Below are 25250 nucleotides of genomic sequence, written 5' to 3'. Positions count from 1 at the left end.
CGCATGCGCGCTGACTTGAACCGACCGCGCGCGAGACACTCTAGGAAGAAGGAGTGTCGCTTGTTTGCTGCTCTTGTCACTGTCGTCCCCATTTCAAAACCAATACCAACCGACGCTCATTCGAATAAAAATGTGGAACCAGGGTGAGTCGAATACCCCGGCCGCTTTCGGGCTGTTGCTAACGGTAGCGGCGCTTGACATTTGGCTCGTTGTGACGTCGCCTCAGTTAGCCTAGCCGACTCCATCTGTTCCCTCTCTCGCGCTCATGTAAACTTACATGGCTGACACTGTGCTTCTCCTTAGGAGGATACAATGACTCGAGTATGGCTAGTGGCTACACTCAGTCTCCCGGCGGCTTTGCCTCCCCGTCCTTGTCCCAGGGAGGAGAGAAGAAAGGGGTAAGTGAATTTTGACCCGTGAATGGCTGCAAAGGGCTGGAAAACTCTCGTTGTGCTACTCTGCAAAGACAAATACAAATTCTGATTCTGAAATGTCCAATAATTTTCCATGGAACGTTAAGCTGGGAAATTTTGAACATCTTTTACTATTGAAATGAATAGAAATACAGTTCATGTTTTAATATTATTGTAAACCACTGTAAAATTATGTTCAGTTTTAGCATTATTACACCATTTAAATATAGGAACATAAAAAAAAGCAATAATTTAAGGATTAAATTAAAATGTGTTTCACATAAAAGTGATTTTTTTTTTTTTTTTTTAAACCTACCCGTTCTGATAGATAAAATGCATGTGTTGCACATAAATTAAATACAACTGAGCTGTACTTAACAAATGCACTGCATTAAAAAAAAAGTTAAAATACACCACTGTAACATTATGTACAGTTTGAACATTTCAAAGTGATTTCCTTTCACTTTATGTCGCCAGCATAGGTAGGTGAACAGACATACATAATTAGTAGCAGATTTAAAAAATCTGACCAATTAAGTGAAATTGGAGGATTTCCCACAGCACACCAGATGATCTCACACGGCACAGTGGTTGGGAATCACTGGCGTATGCTATGGATGTTGTCCTGTTAAGGGTATGCGTGTCTGTGTGTTTGTTGCAGAGGACCAGAGCCTCACAGATCATCCCCTGCACTGTATCCCAGCTGATGTCCGCCACCCAGTCGGACGAAGCCTTTAAAATTGGTGAAGTGGAAGTGGCCCAGGTGAGGTGACATGTAACATTTTTGCCTAATTTCAGCAATCAATTTCTGCTCACCCTGTCCCCCTACAATGAGGACGATCAACTTGTGTTACCATGATGACTGTTGGCGCCTGGGCGTTGCAACTAAGCGAGTAGCTACTTGGTGTCAAGCAGCTCAGAGTGAATAGTAAAAGCGAGTCCCCATAAAGACTAGGTTGAGGGTTTTTTTCACTTGCGGAGGCAGCGCTTCATCACCAAGCCGCCAAATGACACTCAGTGTGTGGATCTTCACCGAGCCTGACTGTGAAGTCATGGGCAGTTGGAGAAACTCTGTGTGGGGGAAGCATTATGTTAATTTGTTTCTAAGTAGTTATGTAAATTAATTGTGACATCACACTTCAGCAAAATTCATAAGGGCTCGCTCACACACGCACTTTTGGATGTGGACTTGAAACATTTACTTGGTTATGTAATTTCACACTTGATGCAGGCACTCAAGAGACCCAATTATTTGTAATATAAGCAATTGAGAAGTAATTTTTTCATGTCTCCTTTAAATTATTCTCTTGAAAATTGAAAAGGCTGTTTACTAATGCAGGTGACCCTGTTGGGAATCATTAGGAGTACAAACAAATCCATGACCAACATCCAGTACAAGGTGGACGACATGACGTGTGCCCCCATGGACGTGAAGCAGTGGGTCGACACTGAGGTATTAACTCCATTTGACTGGAGACAATGTATGTAAAAGCACAATGGACCTTTTTATAATCTTTGTAAACAGTAGGCTCCAAGGTACTTATAGGTGGCAGCAGTGTTGTTTTTGGCAGCCATTTTAATTTTAGTTTGTCTTTTGGACAAGCATGCTTATTCATCTTAGTCACATTTGAGTCATTTGAATATGTAATAGTTTAGTCCGGTTTTAGTCGACGAAAATGGAAAAATATTCTGACCTAGTTTTAATCATTTTTTTATAAGTAATTATTATGATCATTTAAATGTAATAACTTTAAAAGGCGTCCTATTGACTTTAAGTTTCGTCATTACAGCTTTAAATCACGTCTTGTTCCCCCCCCCCCCCCCCCCCCTCACTAAGTGACCTAATACACTGTCGTACGCCCATGATCAGAAGTCATGTTTGTTTACTAGTGCTGCAATTATAGTTTTTGCCTCCCGGAAGTACATGTGATGTCATAGTGAAAAAGTCAATAGAAGTGAAGCACTGGAACTTTTGTCTCTTGTTTCAAGGACCCCAGCGTGGACGGCTCCGTGCTACCCCCTGGCACATACGTCAAAGTATCAGGAAACATGCGCTCCTTTCAGGTGAGTGCCCATCTTCATTGGATTTGCCAAAATCAAATGTGGGGCAATTTGGTTCAACCCAAGTTTTATGGAAATATTTTTGCCTTAACAAAAAAAAAAGTTAGTATCAAGATCAAACTATACATAGACAATAAATGGACCTTACAGCACCATGGGAAAGTGCTATGATTAAAAGGTGATGATTACTGAGAAATCAACTTCATTTATATAGCTCTTTTAAAGACAACCACATCTGGAATGAAGTGCTGTACACTAAAATAAAACAAAATATATAAAATAATGAAGAGCAAACTTGAAGACACGAAAACAATGGCAGAGTGTCATGGCGAGTTGAAAGCCAAGGAATAAAAAGGGGTTTAGACGAGTTTTAAAAATCAAACCGGGCTGGCAATTAAACTCACTGTAATATAGGAAAGTGTGACATAGAAAAGTGTGCAGATAACCATAGAACCAGAAATGGACCTTACCCTGAAATAAAGAAGAGCAATGATAACGGTACACCCAGAAATTAAACTCATGGCTTCATTGGAACGGGCTTGCTGCTAAGTACAAAATGAACAATAAAGGTAATTAAATGTCAATTGCTTACACAATATAATTTTTAGTAATCAGATGCTAACCTAATTTGGATATTGCTGCAAACGTGTATTAAATTTACCATATGTAAGGGATATTTTCCACAGAAATATATATATATATATATATATATATATATATAAATGTAAATCTGAAATTATCATCATAATTGAAATAGGCTATATTGTTCTTGACCAAGGCCATCAGAAGAGGGCGGGGCGGTTGTTGGAAATCGCACTCCCCTTTTAAAAAAGAAATATCATTTTTTGACAAAATAAATTCATTATCATCTATCTATCTATCCCTCATCCATTTTCTGAGCTGCTTATCCTCATAAGAGTCCCGGAGAGTGCTGGAGCCTATCCCAGCCATCATCGGGCAGGAGATGGGGTACATCCTGAACTGGTTGCCAGCCAATCGCAGGGCACACATAAACAAGCAACCATTGGCACTCACATTTACACCTATGGGCAATTTAGAGTCTTCAGTTAACCTACCATGCATGTTTTGGGGATGTGGGAGGAAACCGGAGTGCCTGGAGAAAACCCACACAGACACGGGGAGAAAATGCAAACTCCACACAGGAGGGGCCGGGGATTGAACCCCGGTCCTCAGAACTGTGAGGCAGACGCTCTCACTAGTCGGCCGCCCTGCCGCCACCAACAATATTTGATTTAAAAAATAACAGTAAACAATGCCCAAAGAAGAAAAAGATGTACCTTATTTGGCATCAAAAGATCAAAATTATTCCAGATTGGGGAAAACATTTTGGAACGAAGAATTAATGGTGCAGTGTGTAGTGTTGAAACTGCTCGCCAGATTTGAATGTAGCCTCACTTCACTCATCCCACCGCCTCCCCCTCCCCTCTGGCCGAATCTACGACCCTCGCAGGAGTGCACGCGCATGTCACCGGCTGGCTTTAGCGTGGTCATCTTGTAGCAGCCACTTTGCCATTTTCATCACATCTTGTTCACTGGTAAGTAAAAATAAACAAATGTTGTCATATTGAATATAAGTGGCAAACTATCTCGAGACATTATCGTTAGTTATTATCACGAATGTTACATTTTATTATTAGCCCCCTTTTAGCTAGAACGAGCTTTGATAAAAGCACATTGTAGTACAGAGGCAATGTCCGGTGAATTTATATCCTTTGTTCTTCACAGCAATGAGGAGAGCACGGCTATCGGTGACCCCTGGCCGAGTACATCTCTGGGAGGTGAGCTACGCGCTGTATTATAGGCTCGTGATTTGTACACGTGCATTACACACAAGCACGTGTTAGAAACTGTAAATCACAGATGAAAGCAATTTGTCAACTACCATGATTCATGCTAAAATTGTACCAAAACTTCCAAATTGTCATTTAAAAAAAAAATAATAATAATAATAAATGTTGAGCCGTTGCAAAAGCATTTTTTATTTACCAAACCTATTTTTACAGTAACTTAGGTCAGCATACTATTGTCCTTGACTTCTGCTTTTAAAACGAGTTATCCATCAATTTGTTGTGCATGTATATAATATGATGATCCAATTAAACACTTATTTCCAGTCATAACGGCCATCTGAGGGAAAATGTTATCTACGATGTGGCCCGTGACAAATATTTAACACCCCTGAGTGTAAATGTATGTGTACAAGAATGAAAACCGAAAAAAAGATACCGTACTGTATTCATTAATTTTTGTTGATGGGTATGAGGGATTTTTATAAATGTTTAAATGGCTTTTATGTGGACGTCAGAAAGAATAGATACATTATTTTTAACAATGGAAAGCCGATTTCACAAACACAAAGTCTAATCACCATAATGTCTTGCTTTACAGGAGATGGATGACAGACTGACTTAAGATTCATCACGTGTTGTCATAAAGAAATTTCTGCGATGTGAGCCCAGCTCCATGTTTTGACGTCTGCCACAAGACATCTGGAGGAGGTCCTCCAACTCTGCAGGCCCTGATCAACAGAATGGTGTCTGCCATAACTGAAGGCACGTGACAAACCTCTTGGACACCATCTTGGACGAGAGAGTTTTAGGCAGAGCCAGACAAATGTGGAATGACATCCGGACAGCACATGACCTTCGTGACCCCGGAGAGAACAACAGACAATTCCCCCAAGGCCCCCTTTCACCAATATGTAATGTGGAAAATCCCAAAGGACATGCTCTAGGATTCAGACAATGAGGAACTGCAGTTCATATTTTCCACCTATAGATGTGCATTTTATATTAATTTAGAAATATTTGTAGATCCATTTGCACCTTATTTTACAAATTTACTTCCAGGAATGTCTGCACATGTACCTCTACCATTTTGAAATTGTTATAAATAAAGAACTGAAAATGAATGGTTCCTCCTTCACAATTGCCAATCAGAATTCAATGTTACTTTTCGTATCTCCTTCCAATTCTTAAATATCAGTGCCTTATATGACGCTTGTTAATGGATTTTATATTTAAAACAAGAAATATCAAATTAAAATATTTTATTTACAAGATATGCATGGTTCAATTACGTCACTCGAAGAGGTTTGTCCTGTATTACAGCACTTGCTCGTTTCACTCCAGTCTTGATCGGGCAGTGTCCTTCAGAAATAATCTCACATTTAAGATAACTATTAAATGCATTTCAAAATAACTTTTTACAGATTTTGACACGTGTACAAGAAATCAAAATGACTACAAATAGCCGTGACGACCGACCGGATTTGGATTGTGCTGTCTCACACTCGTGACCGCAAGTCCGCTGCGTTGTTACCAAAACAAAGTACAGATTTCAGTACCCAAACCTAGCAGCAAGGCTAGCCTGCCCCCTTAAGAAGTGGGAGGCTTATCCACAAACTCTTGTAATTCCTACACCGTTTACCTGATTTGGAAGCACATCTGTTTTCATATAATTCATATCTATTGTGGTAGTGTTTGGAGCCAAAAATATGAGAGTTAGTGTCCATGTCCTATGAATGAAGAGATGGTTTATAGAGTGAACTTTATGCATGAGTTGAGCTCATTCATGTATGATTATCATCTGGTTAAAAAAAAAAGTAAAAATAATAGTAATAATTATTCCTCTACCCATATTGGATATGAATTATGAAACATGTCAGTCTATGTGCATCATACAAGACTTATTTAACAACCTGAGCTTTTATTTAGGAGAGTAATGATTAAATCTGTTTTCGCCAAACTGTGGAGCTACGGCATGTATTTGCAATTAGAGAAACGTCATGGAAAACCAACAAAAATATCATTTAAAAAGTATAATGATCTTGTCTCGATTTTGTCACAAATGTACCTAGTGTGAAATCAGGGCTTGTTTAATTGAACACAAAGTTGATTTGATAAGTTTGCAGGAAGCCATGATTTACTGTTGTATGAATGGCAACAGCAGAACTAGCAAAACTAGCAGAATTTGTGAAATGTTTTTTTTTTATAAATATGACTGATGACTGAACAACAACCATCATGAATTTCTTTATGGTTATGTTTTGTTTAATGATAATGGTTTTCTGAAATGCTTGACTGTTTAATTTTAATCCCATAAAAATTTCACCTGGTCCTTCATGTTTTCTTTAAAGACTTGAACCCATCTTACAAATTCTGCCTGGTTAATCAAACATATGAGCACAACTGTGTGTTTTCTAATTTACTAAATAAAAGTAGGGCTGTGAGTTTCAAGATAAGAGCAAGTCAATTTTAAAAAAAGGATTACGTGTTCATATAAAGTGTTTAACTTCAGAATTCTTAGGAAAAAATTTACAATACAGATAATACTTCATGTTGTGATCATATGGGTAGAAGCAAAATCATGCATTGAAAAAAATGCATTATACATGGGTAGAAGGGTTTTCCAGAATTTTGAGGTCAACTTTGGGGTTTGTATTATACATGGGTGCGCATTATACACGAGAAATTACGGTAATTGATTTTCCTGAGAGTCGACGTTTACCGGACTAAACAGAAAACTGTGACACAAAACCGACTTCCAAACCGAACCAGAGATTTTATGAACTGTTTCACCCCTTGTGTGTAGTAGCCTAAGTGTAGATGTGTTTCCGTGTGTGTCTGTGTGTGTGTGTGTGTGTGTGTGCGTGCGTGCGTGCACAGAATCACAGGTCGGTGGTGGCATTCAGCGTCAGGCCCCTGGGGGACATGAACGAGATCACGTCGCACATGCTGGAGGTGGTGCAGGCGCACATGGCGCTCGGCAAGCCTCAGACCTCGGTGAGGAAACTACCAACAAAAAGCCCACATAATGCTCAAGGCTGATTACAGATTTGCTGGACAATTTAACCATTAACATGAAAAAAAGAAAAATGGACCAATTGATATTTTTATTTTTCCAGTATGTGTTATGCACTTATTGCTTTGTCTGTGCCTTTAAAGTGATTGAACAAAGTTGGATCGATTGGATTGGAATTTTAAGTTAAACGAGGTCTCTAAACGATTATCAAAATAGTAGTCGGTTAAATCGATAATCGATTAATTGTTGCACGTCTAGTATTTTTTATTGGTTTTGTGACGGTGAGTTAAAAATGACTTGGGCAATTATGCTATCTGGCTAATGATGTCATATAATGCAGGGTTTGGCGCAACGCTGTTACAGATACTCGAAAACCTTAAAAATATTGAGAAAATAATGCAAAACAAATCATTTACAGTTAAGAAAGTTACATTTGACTTGATACTAATTTAATGTTGGTATTACTCTAATTCCACTAACAGTGTTGCAAATCAATGCTACTGTTGAGTTTTTGCTCAAGCGTACATGCTAGCTGTGTGAGCTGATATGCTAAAAAGAAGAAAGAAAACATTGACGTCTTTAGTTTGAGTAACTCACTCCATTTAGCTTGATGATGTAATTTCTGCTGAGTCATGCAGCTAACTTTTTTCTCCTAGATGGCTAAAAAGGTTTTAGTAGCTGGGTTGCATGTTTGTTGAAAGACAACTTCAGAGCATTAATTACTACAATTTAAAGTATGACTGATTAAAAAAAAAGTGTTAACTAATATGGAAGACAAATCAGCAAAATGGTACAAAAAAAGCGGATTTGATACTTATTTTATCTGCCATTTTTGATATCTAAGTTGGTCATGAATAAATAGATCACTGATGAAGAGGGACATGAGAAAAACTTTTTGGGGGGCTGCTCAAACGCTATTTAGTATTTTAAATACTATTTAGGAATCACTGCACCTAGTTACATTTTGTCTCAGGACAACTATAATTCACACAAGTATGTTGCCGTATTTTGCTCATGGATTCCAGTGGAATGGATTCCAGTTTACGAACGAGGTTTTGTGTATGGAACAGAATTTTCCCACAAGAAATAATGTCAACAAGAATAATTGTTGTTGGCTGTTTTAGTGAAAGTTTCTACACTTTGAACACAATATCACGCTATACCGTACTGTATTTCAAACATGACAATGGGTGATCGAGCAAAGATCTCTATTGACCAAGTTAACAAGTGGAACTGTCCTCCTCATTCAAATGCAGCTTCCCTGCTGAGCCACACAAACAGTGTCATGAGTCCGTGTGGGCGTTCAAAGCAAGTCGGAAATCACAAAACCCCTCAACTTGAACAAACGGGTTACCACAGTTATGAAAAATAAACAATGATCTCCACTTTACCTTGACTTCTTGGCTTGCAGTGTCATCTTTCTTGACAACATGTCAGCATGCAAGTGCCTCACCTTCTTGCAAATAGTCGAGGAAATGCTATCACTCGCTGCTGTAGCTGTTTCTCATTTAGCCAAACAAGGAACAGCTTTTCAACTTGGTCCAGAAGTTTCTCTCGGTCCTTTCGAAGATACTTCACTCCCTTGGCCATGTCAGCAGCAACAAAAATGTCCTTTTTTATTTCCACAACAGTGGAATTTGTGGACTTCCATACTGTACTGTACTTGGGAGCAGGTCGCGACGCTGGAGCGGCTGAGCGCGATCCACCTGCACACAGTGGGCGCACCGCCGGGCGCAAAAGGCATGAATGAAACGTTCGCCCACTGCGACAGGGTTCGCCCATCGGGCAATATTTTTGTATGGTCTGTAGTTCATAAATGGAATAGTTCGAACATTTGGGCGTTTGTAAATCGGGGTTCCACTGTATTTGAAATTTTATGGAACGACAAAAAATACCCTCCTATTCTTTATTGACCCAAAAATGTAGGGCTGTGTGAGAAATAGATTAATCGAGTTTTTGGGTCAACCTGACACCCCCCACCGCCTTATCTCATACCCAAAAAATCAAAAAGTTTGTATTTCTTAGTGGCTTCAGTACTTGAAAAAAATGCTATATTATCATCTGCAAATGTTTTATTTAAATGCACCTGTATTACGGATTCCATATAAACGGACATTTTTCTAAGAGCAAGCCCTTTTATTTTCACTGTATGTAAAGAAAAATACAACTATTTCTTTGGAAGTTTATACAGTTAATGCTGGTGAACAACAGTTTAAAAGCCTGTGTTTGGTTTCAGGATAAAGCAAATGCCAAAAAGTTGGGAAAAATCCGAAATGGAAAACTTCTTGAATATGCCATTTGCTTTTCTGGGAAAATCGATTATCATTGGAAACCAGGTTTTTGTTTAAAATAAAACAAAAAACAGGAGATTGAATTTTAACGCCATTTCACCCAGCCCTACTAAAATGCTAACGTTGGCGCATGTTGTCTTCAGGTCCAGGCAAGCCTGGGAATGAGTAGCTACGCGCCGTCCATGTCGCGGCCTGCGGCTGCCGGCGTCACGGACACGGGCTACATGGGCGCACGCAACATGGCCAACAACGGCTTAAGCAGCAATCAGAACCAGGTAGGACCGCTTACGTGCAATGACCTCACCCAAACGTGACCCCGTGTAACGCATTCTACTTTCATTGGGTACGTCAAGGTGCTGAGTCTGATCAAAGGCTGTCCGGATCCACAAGGCATCGGTCTTCAGGAGCTGAAGACGAGACTGTCCGGCCTTAGTATGATGGCCATCAAGTAAGCACACATTTACACTGACATTGGATTTTAAAACACACATTGAGCATAAATGTAAGTTTTTTTCCCCTCCAAATTTAAAACTGTATTGCCACAAAAAGTATTTACTCAACTACATATTTTCTTACATTTTATATAGGCTTTACAGGATCAGGATTTTTGGGGCCAATCGCCGATCAGCGAGTTGAAAAAAACGATAACCGATCTGATCACAAGATGGAGCAATGTGTCTATTTAAATGACTGTATTATACAGACCCTTTCGAAAAAATTTGAATATCATGAAAAATGTTATTTATTTCCATATTTCCATTCAAAAAGTTAAACTTTCATAGATTATAGATTCAGGGCCCACAATTTAAACAATTTCAAATATTTATTTGTTTATTTTTTTTTTTACATAATTTGGGCTTCTAGCTCATGAAACCCACAAAATCAGGAATTCAAAAAAATTAGAATATTTTGAAGAAGTCAGCCCAAATTTTGCAGGCCATACATGTTTTAAACTTAGTGTCACACACTAATCCTCTACTTAACTCAAAGCACCTGCATAGGTTTCCCCAGGTGTCATTAAATTGCTTCAGTTTGGTTCAATTGTCTCAGTTGAGTTCAATATGCGGAAGACTGCAGACTTGACAACTGGCCAGAAGACCATCATTGACACCCTCCATAGGACGGGGAAGCCACGAAAGTTCATACCTAAGGAAGCTGGCTGTTCACAGAGTGCTGTGTCCAAGCATATCAATGGAAGGACAAAGTGTGGCTTGGAGAAGTTGCAACAGCAAAAGAGACGACCGTGGGTTTGAGCGGATTATCAAACAGAGAAGATTACAAAATCTAGCAGAGATCCAGAAAGAGTGGAATGAGGCAGGAGTCACAGCTTCAAAGACCACCACATTCAGACGCATCCGGGAGATGGGCTACAACTGTCGGGTTCCTCGGGTCAAGCCACTTCTGAATCTGAGTCAACATAGGATGAGTCTCAACTGGGCCAATGAGAAGAAGGACTGTGGCCAGTGGTCCAAGGTCCTCTTTTACCGTGAAAGTAAAGTGGGCCTTTCATTCGGGAATCAAGGTCCAAGGGTTTGGAAGAAGACGGGTGAAGAACAGAACCCAAGCTGCTTGAAGTCAAGTGTGAAATATCCACAGTCAGTCATGATTGTGGGTGCAATGTCCAGTGCAGGTGTTGGTAAACTAAGCTTTCTTAAATCCAAGGTCACTGCAACGGTCTGCCATAATATTTTTGAGGACTTCATGATTCCTTCTGCTGAGGATCTGTAAGGAGATGCAGATTTAATCTTCCAGCAGGACCTGGCCCCTGCCCATACCGCCAGAAGCACCAAAATCTGGTTTGATGCCCATGCCATCACAGTGCTTAACTGGCCAGCCAACTCGCCGGATCTAAACCCCATTGAGAATCGATGGGGTATTATCAAGAGGAAAATGAGGGGCATTAGACCCAAAAACAAAGAGGAACTGACAGCAAGCATCAAGGAAATCTGGGCTTCCATAAGTCCCAGGCAGTGCCACAGGCTGATTGCCTCAATGCCACGGCGCAGTGAGGCAGTGATTAAAGCAAAGGGATTCCCAACCAAGTATTGAAGATTAACATGTCATTTTAAAAGTACCATATTTTGATTGATTTAATGTGACCCTAATTTCTTTTTTTTTTCTTTTTCCCTCTCTCTACAAAAAATGTGAAGTAAATGGGGATTTCTTCACAGTATTTTAATTTTTTGAATTCCTGATTTTGTGGGTTTTATGAGCTGGAAGCCCAAATTTTGTTCTTATAATACCAACGGCGCGATCCATTGTTGTTATCGTCATGATAAAGAGTGTATCCGATCGTGTTTGAGTTGACAAGATAAAGCCCAGTGATCGTAAAAGATGGGATGCAGTGGTATCGGAATACAAGGTTTTATTGCAGTAGTCTGAAATAGTGCAATCGTGAAAGACCAAATATGTCTTGTCATCTGACCCGGGCATTGCATGTTGTCTATCTCAGATGTGTTGGGTCCCACACCGCCGACGTTTATAAAAAAAAAATAAAAAAAATAAATTAAATAAAAAAACTTTATTGGCGGTCAGATATTTACAGTACTACATCAAAAGACACGCGACAAGGCTAAAAATAAACTAGCTTTTGGATTCATATATACTGTACACTGCGACGTGAAGTAAATGTCTTTGCGGAGACGATCAATGACGTCATTGATCGGATCGGCGAATTATGACATTAAAACCAATCAGGCGATCGCCATAAAATGCTAATTATCGTCCGATTCTGTTCAAGCCGATCAGATCGGTGTAAAGTCTAATTTTATACATTATTAACAGGTCCGTGATGGACAGAACAAGCCCCAGCATCTACTGCACAGCACCATTTCTAGGCAGAGGGAGCATCTTAAGTAATTTTGTATTTCTACAGTATATTAACAGTTTAAACTATAAACTTAGCGCAGGCTATGAACCCCAAACACTTCAGTATAATTTCAAATTCATGTTATAACATTACCCATTCATGGAAAACATCTACCGGAAGTGAATGTGTACACGCACCGAAGACTCTCGTAACTTCCATTCACAACCCGTGTGGAATTAGGCTCTTCCCCGACATTGAAAGTTTGAGATACAGTCTATCACTTCAACATACATACAATAACAACAATGACTCGGTACAGCTTTACTATTTAGACAGGGCTCCAGCGGCATCTTTTGACATCTTAGGTTCCACGTCTAAGAAAATTACAATGTCTACGTGGAAAAAAGTATTAGAATAATAAAATTTTAAAACAAGCATATCACATTTTTAAAAAAGAGTACGTTTAGTGTTTGTGCGTTTGCATGGAGGGCAGGAGTTGCATCATTTTTATGCTTGATGTACTTCCCTTGAAGCGTGACCACCTCGAGCTGATTATTATTTTATCTTTTTTGTACACAAATTTTAAGTGAATAACTATCTGTGTTTTACTTCCCTAAAGTTTCTCCGAAAGGCGCTGCAGGTCAGACACGAGTGAAAGATGATGTGATAATGGTTAAACTAGGGTTCTACATTTTCTGAGAATTTTTAAAGTTGGAAACTTTTCATGGAAATTAATAGTAATAAACCAAGAATTTACAGAATTGAAGCTTAGCTCTTCAAATTGCCAGATTAATGCAAGGACAGGGGTACAGTGCTGACATAGGAGCATAATCTACCAGTTTTTGCAGTTACAAGATGTTGGTTGGTCAATTGTTCATTTTGTTTTTTTGCTTTATGTTGCAAGCCAAAATTTGAGCATTATGAGCAAAACCTTTGGATAGTCCACCTCTAGAGTAAAGTGGAAAAAAATGAGTGTACAGCCCTCACATGTGGGCTATGTATCTATTTTGCATGGATGTCTGTTTATGACAAAAACTAAATGTCTATACAGCTATTTATGCTTGAATGTGACACCTTTCCATTAAATTACCCTCAATTCCCAGTTAATTTTCATGGAATATTTCCAAAATTTCCCAGCCGAATTCCCCAAAGACATTTAACGGATGTTTTCCGCCCTTTTGCAACCCAATGTTTAACTTGACGTTCCAAAAATGCTTTTTTAAAAAAAAAATATATATATATATATATATATATATATTTTTTTTTTTAATTATTTTCTTTTTGTCATCATACAGACAAGCAGTAGAATTCCTGAGCAACGAGGGTCACATCTTCTCCACAATCGACGAAGACCACTTCAGGTCAACGGATTGTGACATGTAGTACTCATCATCTTTGTCCAAATGGATGATGCCGAAGGCGCTCATTTGTAAATGTAAAACTTCTTTTTCGTTTGTTTGTTTGTAAAAGAAACAAGTTCTTTGTCACCTCAAATAAAATACTATTGTCAGCCTCTGACTCTGGTCTTATTTATAATACACAAACCAAGGGTTCTTAAAAATGAGATGGCTATTTTGACAATTCTTTATTTTCTGTAAATATATGCTCTAAATGACACTATTTGGTGTTTTGGGATTATGAAGGTCAGGGTACCGCTGTACTGTTTTGCACAAAAAGCCCCATCTAGCCTAGTAGAATGTGACTTTTTTCGGGGCTTTCTTCAGCGACACTGCCAACACGTCCTCCACTTTCTCGTAGCCGTCGTAGCTGTCCTCGGATGAGTTCTCACAATCTGGCCCGGAGAAGAAAAAAGCGATAGAATGACTGATAGCCACCCAATCACAGGGCACAAACACAAACAAACAGGCATTTACACCTGTGGACAGTTAATTTAGAGCAAGCGCGCCCAAACTTTTTCTTTCAAGGGTTGAATACACAAAATGGAAGGAATGCAATAGACATATTGACATTCTTCAACTTTAATTTATTAAATATGCTAAAACCAATCCAGCAAGAAATCAAATATTGTTTCTTTTGGAAAACTGCTACATATTTTGGGTTGACTCAGACAGCTTTTGCACTCATGGTGGTGATCGATGGAGGGGGACCCAGCTCGTTCGACGTCTGCCTGACTCCCGGCGGCCCCAAACACAGAGCAGCACTTAACTGGTGATAAACAGACACACACGCAACCAACATTGCTGTTTCTTTGTGTTATTTTTTCTGCAATGAAGTCGCGCTTGCCAATGATAACACTGCTTCGCTTAAGTTAGTTATTTCATTTCCAGTCACCACCAGACATTCATATACACACTTAAGAAGTTAATGTATGCAACTGTGAAGTATAATTGATAGATCCCTTTGAATTAGAAAAAATGTCCTCCCCCACTCCAAAACCAGTCCAAATTGACAGAATTAGCATTATATTTGGATCTCTCAGCGCTGTTGTTTGTTCTTTCTTTTTTTTTGTCATGACAACAAAAGACGAGGGATAACAAAGATAAGTTGAAAATTGAAAATACCTGAAATATAGAATTATTACTCATCTATTCCCTGTGTAGATGATAGGTCTGGGACCTAAGGTGATTGAGGAATCATGCGAAATGTAAGATGATTTGTAATTTTTCAAGGTTTCGAGAAATGATTCACTGGTGGATATTTGGTCTGGGAAAAAATTTAAAATGCGTATTTTTAATTGATGATTGGAAATTTGAAATGAACAAAGGCTTATTATTATTTGGTGCTGGATAAATAAAAATTCTGGTTAAACTCATGGTTAATTCCACTGATATAAATAAATTAACAAATGCGAAACGCAAAATGTTAACTACCTACTGTTAGGGGTGAGATTATCGGTTTTGTGAAAATGCGCAATTCACAACACTGAGTTCAAAACCACGATTTGTTTGCACTCTCAGTGTTAACAGTTTTGTTTGAAGCAATGCTTGTTTCATCCATCCATCCATTTTCTTTACTGCTTCTCCTCACAAGGGTCGCGGGCGTGCTGGAGCCTACCCCAGCTATCTTCGGGCGGGAAGCGGGGTACACCCTGAACCGGTGGCCGTCCAATCGCAGGGCACATAGAAACAAACATTCCAATGCTGTCAAATGATCAAAGCAAATGTATTTATATAGCACCTTTCATAAATAAAAAATGTAACACCAAGTGATTTACAGCAATTCAAATGACGAAAAAGCTTTAAAGGTATTTGAGACTGAAGACAAGACTATCTGTCTGACAAGACACGTGTTCAACTTATTCCCAAAAAGGACTTGGTGTGAGCTGATTGTGCGGTCTTCTGATTACTGATGTGTTGGTGTGTGTATGTTTACGTCTGTGTGTGGTGTTTGAGAGACGAATGCTGGAATGCTGTGTGCGTGTTACTACTTAAGCAATGCGTTGTGAGCTGTTGCTGCAGGGGAAAATAAGTTGCAGAATGTAGTTTTTTTTGGGGGGGGGGAATTGGTAATTAACTAGTGTAAGGCTGTGATATTGTAGTTTTAAGAGTTTTGTTTTCATGAAGTAGTGAGAATGAGGCCAAGAGACCTGAATGGGAAAAGCCTACTGAAACAAAATAGATTCCGTTGGGGGCGGGGGGAGAGAAAAGGAGGCTGCTCAAAATCTTAGAATAGTGCAACTCAACGTTCAGACAAAATAATATTTTAGCAGTGTGCAAGTAAAATATAGTACAATTTTAACAAATTCAACATCAAACAGATATTCAATCTTTAAAAGGATTTTTATATGCTCCAACCTGCATGACTGCGCAGCTGTTTTTTTGTTGTTGTGTTGTCTGTGTGTTTATTAACTTGTAATGTTTTTGTTCACTTATGTTAAGCAATATTTATTCAGTGGCTTAAAACAATGTATGCGAGGCAAGCCACACCCACGGGGGTTCAAAGTGTACAGTCGGTATGAACTGGAATCCCTGGCATTCTCTGTGACGTGGATGTGTACCAAGGTGCCAAGATTCGACGTTGGGACAAAACCACAAAGGTGTGGATATGTCGGACTCATTTGGAGCCAAGTACAAGTTCCCCATGATATCCCACCGCTGGTATGCCTACATTTTCTGGCACACCATCATCCTTGTTGTGATCAACGCCTGGCTCCTATACAGAGGTGGGTAGTAACGCGCTACGTTTACTCAAGTACAATTTCCATAAACTGTACTTGTCAGAGTACTTTAAATGCACTGTAATTTTTACATTTACTTGAGTATTTATGTGCAGAAGGATCGATGCTTTTACTCCATTACAATGATCGACATGCCGTTCGCTACTTTTATTTATCCATTCATGCATGTGCGCGTCTATTTTTTAGACTCCATCTTCGACGTCCGCATAGGGCGCCCGTTGCGCCAATCAAACGTGAACACTGTCATTTGACTCCAATTCACCAATCAGACGACACAAGGCAGTCACATGACCGCGCACGTGGCCTTCGCGAGCCAATAAAAATGACTCATTTTTGAAAAAGAAAAAAAAAACAGCCGGGCGAGTATGTTTACGGACCAAAAAACAACAGCTTTGTCATGCAGCTCTTCAATTGTGACTGCCCAATCTTATATATTTCAGCCCACTTCTAACTTGAGAAAACACCTTGCGGTAAGTTGCAGATGTTTTTCTTGTTCTTTTGGCAGTGGATGTGGCAAAATTAGCACACACAATCACTAAGTCTGGTCAGCAAACAGCTTCTTCATGAAGTCATTTAAGTGAATAAAGCAAATCATGTTTGTGTAGAGCCCAATGCATGTATTGTTGGTTTTTGGGCAGTTAAAAATTGAAATGGTGGCAGGTGTGTCGACTCCCATATATATATATATATATATATATGGGAGTCCCAATATATGGGAGAGTATATATATATATATATATATATATATATATATATATATATACATATATAAAATTTGATATTCATGCTCTGATTTAAAAAAAAAATAAGTCGGAAGTTACTCACAAATTACCTGAGTAGTTTTTTCATTGAGTACTTTCTTACTCAAGTAAATATTTGGATGACTACTTTTTACTTTTACTTGAGTCATATTATTCTAAAGTAAGAGCACTCTTACTTGCATACTATATTTGGCGACTCTACCCACCTCTGCTCTTATACAAGAGGGATTGCAAAGCTCTCCATATTTCAAAGAAGGAGATATTGAAGAGGCGATAGTTTCAGGCACAGCAAGCATCATCTCTCATCTCATCCTGATGAAAACAAAGCTGGCTCAACACACCAAAGAAAGGGCGACCATCTTGACGAAATAGGAGCCCAGAAATGCAGACGGAAATCAAGGGGCCCCCTGAGTGCTTCGAAGAGACCAGCGGGTGATGGAAGTCCATCACATGAGGTCCCTGCCAAAAGATCATCTGCACACCCCCCACTGGATGTACGCAAAGACCTCATTGCCCGTTTCCCAGTAAAGATAAACAGCAGGCGCTGCAGGACACTGCAACGCAGGATCTACCAACACCCTTTGCAGCAAGTGTACTGGACGTCTTTGCTTTGCAGAGGAAAAGAACTGTTTCTGCGACTATCACTGCAAATAAACTATTTGTTCAAACACTGAGTATAAATACAGAAATTCTGCTCCCAGCATGGCCCGGCGTTGCAATATGTTCCGAAAACAACCATTTTAAAAACCCTTTAATTTTTGCTTCATAGGTCCCCTACAAAATCTGACAAGGGATTTTTTAAAATATTTTTGTTGCTATATTTGGGTTTCACAGGGTTAAGTTTAGCTGTTTAAATTTTAAGCACGGTGTAAATGTCATGAACGGCAATAATGCAATATATGAATAGATTAGTTTGAGTTGACTAGAATGGAGTGGTGAGGTTGGTTCCCGTGTTTGGGGCTCACCTTTAATGTTGGTCCCCACTCTCACGTCGGTGTTAGGCCTGGCTGTCTCTGCTGAGCCCTGAGGCGTTGCCGACTTGCGGGGTGCAAATGGCGGCGGTTGATGGCTCATGGTTGCCTGGGAGGAAAGAGGAAGTCAGCTGCTTGTGGGTTTTTAATGCATGACTGCTTTACTGCGGTGATATGTGGAAGTCGCGTTCGTCCGATGGCAGATGTTCTCACGCTCAGAGATCGCATGTTGTGTCTGGAAAGTACTCGCAGCGCTTCACTTTGTCCACATTTTGTAAAATTTTCAGTAAAGTTGTAGCTGCAACTTGACTGAAAGTTGGCCGGTTATAACAGTGAAACAGAATACAGTGAACCCCGATTCATCGTGAGATACGCTCCAGACCCTCTTGCAATAGCGGAAAATCTGCATTATACAGAGACCATGAAAAATAATAATAATAACAGAAGTTTTTAAACAATGTTCAGAGAAAAGTGTAATTTAAAAAAAATGTTTTACGCCTCTCGTTTTTGGATAAAACCAGACAATGTGATGTCCTATTTGACCTTAGACAAAATATATATATATATATATATATATATATTGTTATGCTGTTTTATTCTCTTTCACTCATCTAACAGGTGCAGTATTCTTTGGGAACCTGTGCAAATGTGATGGAAACACAGCGAGTTTTCGGGACTGTTTCAAGCAATACATTTAGTATTTTGTATTTATTTTATGCTTGAAATTTGTTATGTGTGTCCAAATAGATTTAAAATGACCTTAAAAAAGTGTGTTTTAATAAATTTAAATGTGTTCACCTTTACATACTGTTCAGGTCAAATTTGACTTGTTTTGCCATTTGACAGCAACAAAAAAGTCCCTAAATGTCTTTCACCCTAAAATTTGACGACTTTTCCTAAAGTGACCCAAATTACACAAAAATTAAAATATTTAAAAATATCATTCCTTTGTACAAGTGCTACAATGTTTGTGTTTGTGCGTGTTTCAGGTCAAATTTGAACTGATGTTGACTAAAATGGAGTTTAGATTTAACAGTGTGTTAAATGAAGATAAGTCCTGTGTTCTTCCGTCACAGTCTGGTTTGGTGCTGCTACAAAAAAGGACAAACTCCGACTGCAACGGACAATCAAAACTGCTGAAAGGATTGTCGGGACCCCCCTAACCCACCCTTGAGGACTTGCACGCTGCCAGAACTAAGACATGAGTGTGCAAAATCCTCTCGGACCCTCCACACCAGATCTTCCAGCTCCTTCCCTCAGGTAGGCGCTACCAATCAATGCAAACTAGAACTAGCAGACATTCCAACAGCTTCTTCCCTCTTGCAATCAATTTCTTAAACAGCTAATTTGCAATTCCATTGGAACATGCTGCCAATTTTGTCTTGAGACTGTTGTCACATCTCTGTTGAGCCAATTATATTCGTACACTCACTGTAGTAGGCTCGCCACGCTGCACTATTTGCATATCTGTTGTTGACCAATACTGGCCACTCATGCCAGAATAGCATCTCCACCACTTGCACACTGATTAAGGAGTATCTGCAACATTTGCACAACCAACATTGTCCCAGATTATCGCGCTACTCGTCACTTTAAACTGTATACACTCCTTGAAGTCTCGGCGCCCTTTGCACAATGGTCATTGCACCGGACTATTGCGAGATTAGTCATTCGAACTGCTCTAAGTGCATCTTTTTGCAAAATTGTCCAAAAAAATAATAAAAATAATAATAAGTAAAATTGTACCGGCATTACCAGATAATTTGTAACCCTTTATTGCTCAGTGACTGTTTTTCTCAATGTCTCCAAAGTGTTCTCTGTCAATTGACTGTCTGTTGTCGTACTAGAGCGGCTCCAACTTCCGGAGACAAATTCCTTCTGTGTGTTTTGGACATACTTGGCAAATAAAGATGATTCTGAAATGGCGGGAATCGTGAAACTGTGCATGCCAATAATGTGTGAAGTGAATATACAAAATTGTGGCAAAAAATGTTTTTTCTTTTCATTTTATTTTTCATTACTGTATTTTAAAAAAAATAATAAAGTAAGTAAAGTATTTTACTGCTATTTTTTTTCATTCAAAAAACATTACAAATATTTGTGTTGTTTTTTGGGGGAGGCTGGAATGGATTAATGGCATTTCCATTCATTTAGATGGGGAAAGATGATTTGAGTTTTGAGTGATGAGCGTGGTCACTGAATGAATTAAACTCATAAGGCACCACTAAAACATTGTGCGTGCTCTATCAATGTAATCAATGTATTTGCATATACTCTTGCCAGACTGCACAAAATTAACTGCAAAGCAATCTTGAGCTTTGGCAGACGCAATCATGGGTGCACCCAGTTGGTAGTGTAGCGTTCACATCTGTTTGCATGAGCAATTCAAGTTTGTCTTCAGTAAATCAGGCCTTACGCGTGCTTTGAAAATGAACAGTATTGTGAGGTTCGACTAGAGGAAATAAAACGTTTGAGAACCCCTGACAGAAAATGTGAAAAAAGTGAAGTGCTGTGAACATTACAGATGCACTGTAAATGCCACTTACAGTAGCTGGCAACGGTGAGGAGCTTCTTCTACTTCTGAACGTCATGTTATCAAAGTCTTTGGTCAGGAGGCTTTTGTTTGTTTTCGGCGCCGAGAGGCTCCATTTTGGGGGTCTGGGAGGAGGGATCACAAGAGGAAAGGTCTCTTTTAGAAATTGGTGCAAGAACCTGTCCGTCACCTCTGTAACGCGGTCAACAGTGCACTTCGGTGCCTGGTTTTGGGGCCACGGGAGAGGCTGCTGGGTGCAGTACACGGTCATGCAGATCCTCTGGGCCGGAATCTCAAAGCAGCGGTTCGGCGTGTGCAGGAAGCTGGCTTGGATGGTGGGCTCCGGAATTCCCCCTTCTATTCGGAGAGCTGGGAACTCGACAAGAGGGTCGCTCTCCAGCTCGGGGTCTCGGCTCACCGCTTTCACATCCAGAAGCACTTTCTCACCCAGCTCCTCCAGCGTGTACTTCTTGGTGTCAGTCAGCAGTTCCACAAAGTGGCCTTGCATGTACAAAGGCAGATAAATGTGGTCCTCCTGTTTGCCTTCCTCATCCACATCTCCTTCTTCGTCCACGTCTCCAAGGCGGTGGCAAACGACTGCATCCACTTGGCTGCACGGGAGTTGGACTTTTTGGCATCCGACGACTTCCAGTCGCTCACCGACGCTGAGCCAGGGAAGGCCTTCCTCCTCCACTTCCTCGCAGTCCCTCGTGGCGCACACCCTCAATCCCGGAGTTTGGGTGGAGGCCACGTAGAGTTCGTACGCAGAGTCGAACCCCCGGGGACGCCTGCGGAAGCGGCCCGCGTACTGCTTGGATACCAGGAAGTACTGCAGCGCCTTGTGGCTCTTCAAGCTGGACATCACAGTCATGTGCGAGGTTGCCTTTTGGTGGAAAATCAACCGGGTTCCCTTCTGTAGCTGCGGGAGCCAACTGCACTTGAACATAGAGTGCGTCTCAGGACCCTCCAGGACTTCCACCACCATGGGGAATGTTTGATCTGGCTGGGAGTGGACCTCCAGTAGGCTGAGTGCGGTCACAAAGTTGATGTCCTCGCATGCGTCGGTGATGTCCACCACATCCACCGCCAAGCTGGACGGGAAGCACAAAACGTTCTTTCTCACTGCCAAAATGAGAGAGAAGACATGTTTGGATCATCTCATGAAGGGTTTCACTTCAAGACCCGAATTAGAAACCTTAAAAGAGTTTGGGAAAGTGCTCTTACTGCTCATGACGCCGCAGATCTGGTAGATGGGGCTGAGGACGAGCGTGCGTTTGCACATGGCGTCGTCGTCAAAGTGGAAGCGTTGACTGCGTAGGTGCGGCGATGTTACAATCTCCTTGGGGGTGAAGCGCTCCTCGCCCTCGTGCACGTAGAACTCACCGCGCGTCCCCAGCGCCACGTCCACCTCGTCAGACGCCTGGCCTGGGCCGAGGTGGATGCGGCAGCGGCACCGCTCCTCCTTTTCTGCCACGGATAGCAAGGTCAGGACGGCTCCAGCCCCCAGCGTGATGTCGGCCAACGTCACCTTGGAGCGGCTGGTGAAGGTGACGGGGAGGCTGGACTCTAAGCCCACAGGCCTCAGCCTGACTAGTTCCTCCACTGTGCTGTACAGAGTCTCCTCTGGGATCACCTTCAACAAGCCTGAAAAACCAGTCAACCTTTATGAAATGTACAGGCAATTTTTTTACTGCGTGAATGTGGAAGAGCATTGATATATGTTCGCATACAAACTGCTCATGTAAGCATTTTGTCAATTCTCCCTTGAAATAATATTTGACGACAGTGCATGGCTACTTAATCTGCTGTCTTGTTATATGTTATCATACCAACAGCTAGCATGTTAGCATTTGATCAATTGTCATTTGAAATAGTACTCAAGTACAGAGATAGGATGTGAACCTTTTTACTTGAAATAGTATTGGACTCCAGGGCATGACTACTCAAGTTGCTTTCTTGCTATACATTATGTTAACTTCCTATCTGCTAGCATGATAGCATTTGATAAATTTAGTCATCCATTCATCTACCGTTCCGCTTATCCTCGTCGCGGGCGTGCTGGAGCCTATCCCAGCTATCTTCGGGCGAGAGGCAGGGTACACCCTGAACTGGTCGCCAGCCAATCGGAGGGCACATAGAAACAAACAACAATTCACACTCACATTCACCCTGCCGCCCATTTGATAAATTATCATTAAAAATAGTAATAGTAATGCATAAACAATTTGTGTTTTAAAAGCTGAATTCTTTTTTTTTTTTTTAAGTATGCAACATCAATCTAAATGTACAACCCCAATTCCAATGAAGTTGGGACGTTGTGTTAAACATAAATAAAAACAGAATACAATGATTTCCAAATTATGCTCAACCTATATTTAATTGAATACACTACAAAGACAAGATATTTAATGTTTAAACTGATAAACTTAATTGTTTTTAGCAAATAATCCTTAACTTAGAATTTTATGGCTGCAACACGTTCCAAAAAAGACATGACCCTGTCCCAGCTTTTTTGGAACGTGTTGCAGCTATAAAATTCTTGTTTAACACAACGTCCCAACTTCATTGGAATTGGGGTTCTATAAATGAACATTAAAAATGTACATTTATTCCAACCATCCATCCATCCATTTTCTTCCGCTTATCCGAGGTCGGGTAGCGGGGGCAGTAGCTTTAGCAGGGAGGCCCAGACTTCCCTTTCCTCAGGCACTTCATCCAGCATCTTTCGAGGGGATCCCGAGGCGTTCCCCGGCCAGCCAAGAGACGTAAGTCTCTCCAGCGTGTCCTGGGTCGTCCCCGGGGTCTCCTCCCGGTGGGACGCGCCCGGAACACCTCACTGGGGAGTCGTTCATAAAAGTCAATTTAAAGTTTGGAGTGGCTGTGGTTCAGTTGGTTTTAGCAGGTCTGATTGTCTGCTGTTTAAGTGAACTTGGGCATGACACTGAACCCTAAATTGTCTCCAGGTCAGCATTGTACATGAAAAACTGTTCTCATTTGCCTTTCCTGGTTAAACAAAGGAACTTATTATAAAAGACCACACTTTAAGCCTTTTTTTAAAATCATATTGTCAGTACAGCACCTGCGTAGTTGATGGGTAACTCAAATGTTTCGTGATTGCTGACGTCCTCACAGAAGATGGACGAGAGTTTGATTCCAGTGATCTTGATGATGTCCCCGGTGGAGAAGCACACCTCATTCCCAGAAATCTCATAGACGGACCCTTGGAATAAAAAAAAAAATTAAAAAAAGAGGAAAGGAGCAGCCACGAGGAGACTTCAAGCCGGCATTTCATCACAAACAGCAATATACCTTGGAAGTAGACCCCCGAGCAGACTTGTAGGATTTTTGGAAGACAAGCGCTGTCCAGTGATGCAATGTACTGCTGGAGAGGGAATGCCATCGTTGTGGGCCCAAGACCAGCAAATGGTTCATGCAGACTGAAGTGCATAATGCAGTTCCTTTTGGTGTCAAAACAAAACCACAAAAGTAAAGGGGGAAGTGACAGAGGCTTCTATACATTACTTGCACGTAGCATATTTGCTGCGGGACAAGAGCATATGCAAATGATTAAACCAGTGAGAAGAAAAACATTTAAACAGTATTTACAATTATTTTATTAGATTTTTAAAAAAGGCAGTATGGAAAGTGGATGGATGTTGACTATTATTATTTGGATTTTCTTTTAATGTAAAAGGAAATGGCCATTTTTGTTTTTCTGTAAATGTATCTGTATTTTATTTGACATGAAATTTTGATTTTATTTTACATGATTTATACAACCCCAATACCAATGAAGTTGGGATGTTGTGATTAACGTAAAAACAGAATACAATGATTTGCAAATCATGTTCAATCTATATTTAATTGAATACACTACAAAGACAAGATATTTAAAGTTCAAACTGATAAACGTTATTGTTTTTAGCTAATAATCATGAACTTAGAATTTTATGGCTGCAACACGTTCCAAAAAACTGGGAGAGGTGGCGAAAAAGACTGAGGAGGTTGAGGAATGCTCATCAAACACTTGTTTGGAACATCCCACAGGTGAACAGGTGAATTGGGAACAGGTGGGTGCCATGATTGGGTATAAAAGGAGCTTCCCTGAATTGCTCAGTCATTCAAAAGCAAAGATGAGGCGAGGTTCACCTCTTTGTGAACAAGTGCGTGAGAAAATAGTTGAATAGTTTTAGGACAATGTTCCTCAACATACAATTGCAAGGAATTTAGGGATTTCATCATCTACGGTCCATAATATCATCAAAAGGTTCAGAGAATCTGGAGAAATCAGTGCAGGTAAGCGGCAAGGCCGAAAAACAACATTGAATGCCCGTGACCTTCGATCCCTCGGGCGGCACTGCATCAAAAACCGACCTCAATGTGTAAAGGATATCACCACATGGGCTCAGGAGCACTTCAGAAAACCAATGTCAGTAAATATAACAAAGA

The 25250-nt window shown here is 40.4% G+C and overlaps 2 protein-coding genes across 6 annotated transcripts in view; one reads left to right on the top strand and one right to left on the bottom strand.

Annotated features, from left to right (window-relative positions):
* On the top strand, positions 1 to 13906 carry rpa2 (replication protein A2). The gene is made up of 9 exons (XM_061674148.1): positions 1 to 143; positions 304 to 398; positions 1075 to 1176; positions 1753 to 1866; positions 2403 to 2477; positions 7163 to 7279; positions 9733 to 9864; positions 9943 to 10037; positions 13694 to 13906. The coding sequence occupies exons 1-9, from the start codon at positions 131 to 133 to the stop codon at positions 13779 to 13781; spliced, it is 831 nt and encodes a 276-aa protein (XP_061530132.1). The 5' UTR covers positions 1 to 130; the 3' UTR covers positions 13782 to 13906.
* themis2 (thymocyte selection associated family member 2) overlaps positions 8493 to 25250 on the bottom strand; it is a 25839-nt gene continuing 9081 nt past the window's right edge. For 2 of the 5 annotated variants that reach the window (XM_061674142.1, XM_061674141.1), the window contains exons 2-7: positions 24111 to 24259; positions 23881 to 24021; positions 22026 to 22445; positions 20815 to 21923; positions 18263 to 18377; positions 8493 to 9004 (exon numbers count right to left, since the gene is read on the bottom strand). In XM_061674142.1, coding sequence (XP_061530126.1) covers positions 8748 to 9004; positions 18263 to 18377; positions 20815 to 21923; positions 22026 to 22445; positions 23881 to 24021; positions 24111 to 24249 — 2181 coding nt within the window. In that variant the 5' untranslated portion in view covers positions 24250 to 24259 and the 3' untranslated portion in view covers positions 8493 to 8747. Of the gene's footprint in view, positions 9005 to 13703; positions 14191 to 14238; positions 14565 to 18262; positions 18378 to 20814; positions 21924 to 22025; positions 22446 to 23880; positions 24022 to 24110; positions 24260 to 25250 lie in introns of those variants that run through there. The other 3 variants (XM_061674145.1, XM_061674146.1, XM_061674143.1) reach the window with 3 other exon arrangements.

Source organism: Phycodurus eques, chromosome 4 (genome assembly GCF_024500275.1).
Source record: "Phycodurus eques isolate BA_2022a chromosome 4, UOR_Pequ_1.1, whole genome shotgun sequence".
Classification (NCBI taxonomy): Eukaryota; Metazoa; Chordata; class Actinopteri; order Syngnathiformes; family Syngnathidae; genus Phycodurus; species Phycodurus eques.
Note: the sequence above shows the minus strand (reverse complement) of the source record. Positions and strands in the feature narration are given on the sequence as shown.

Excerpts from the sequence above, each read along its gene's own strand:
- rpa2 (XM_061674148.1), top strand. Across the intron at positions 399-1,074 it reads AGGGAGGAGAGAAGAAAGGG|AGGACCAGAGCCTCACAGAT; the intron begins GTAAGTGAATTT and ends TGTTTGTTGCAG. Across the intron at positions 1,867-2,402 it reads AGCAGTGGGTCGACACTGAG|GACCCCAGCGTGGACGGCTC; the intron begins GTATTAACTCCA and ends TCTTGTTTCAAG.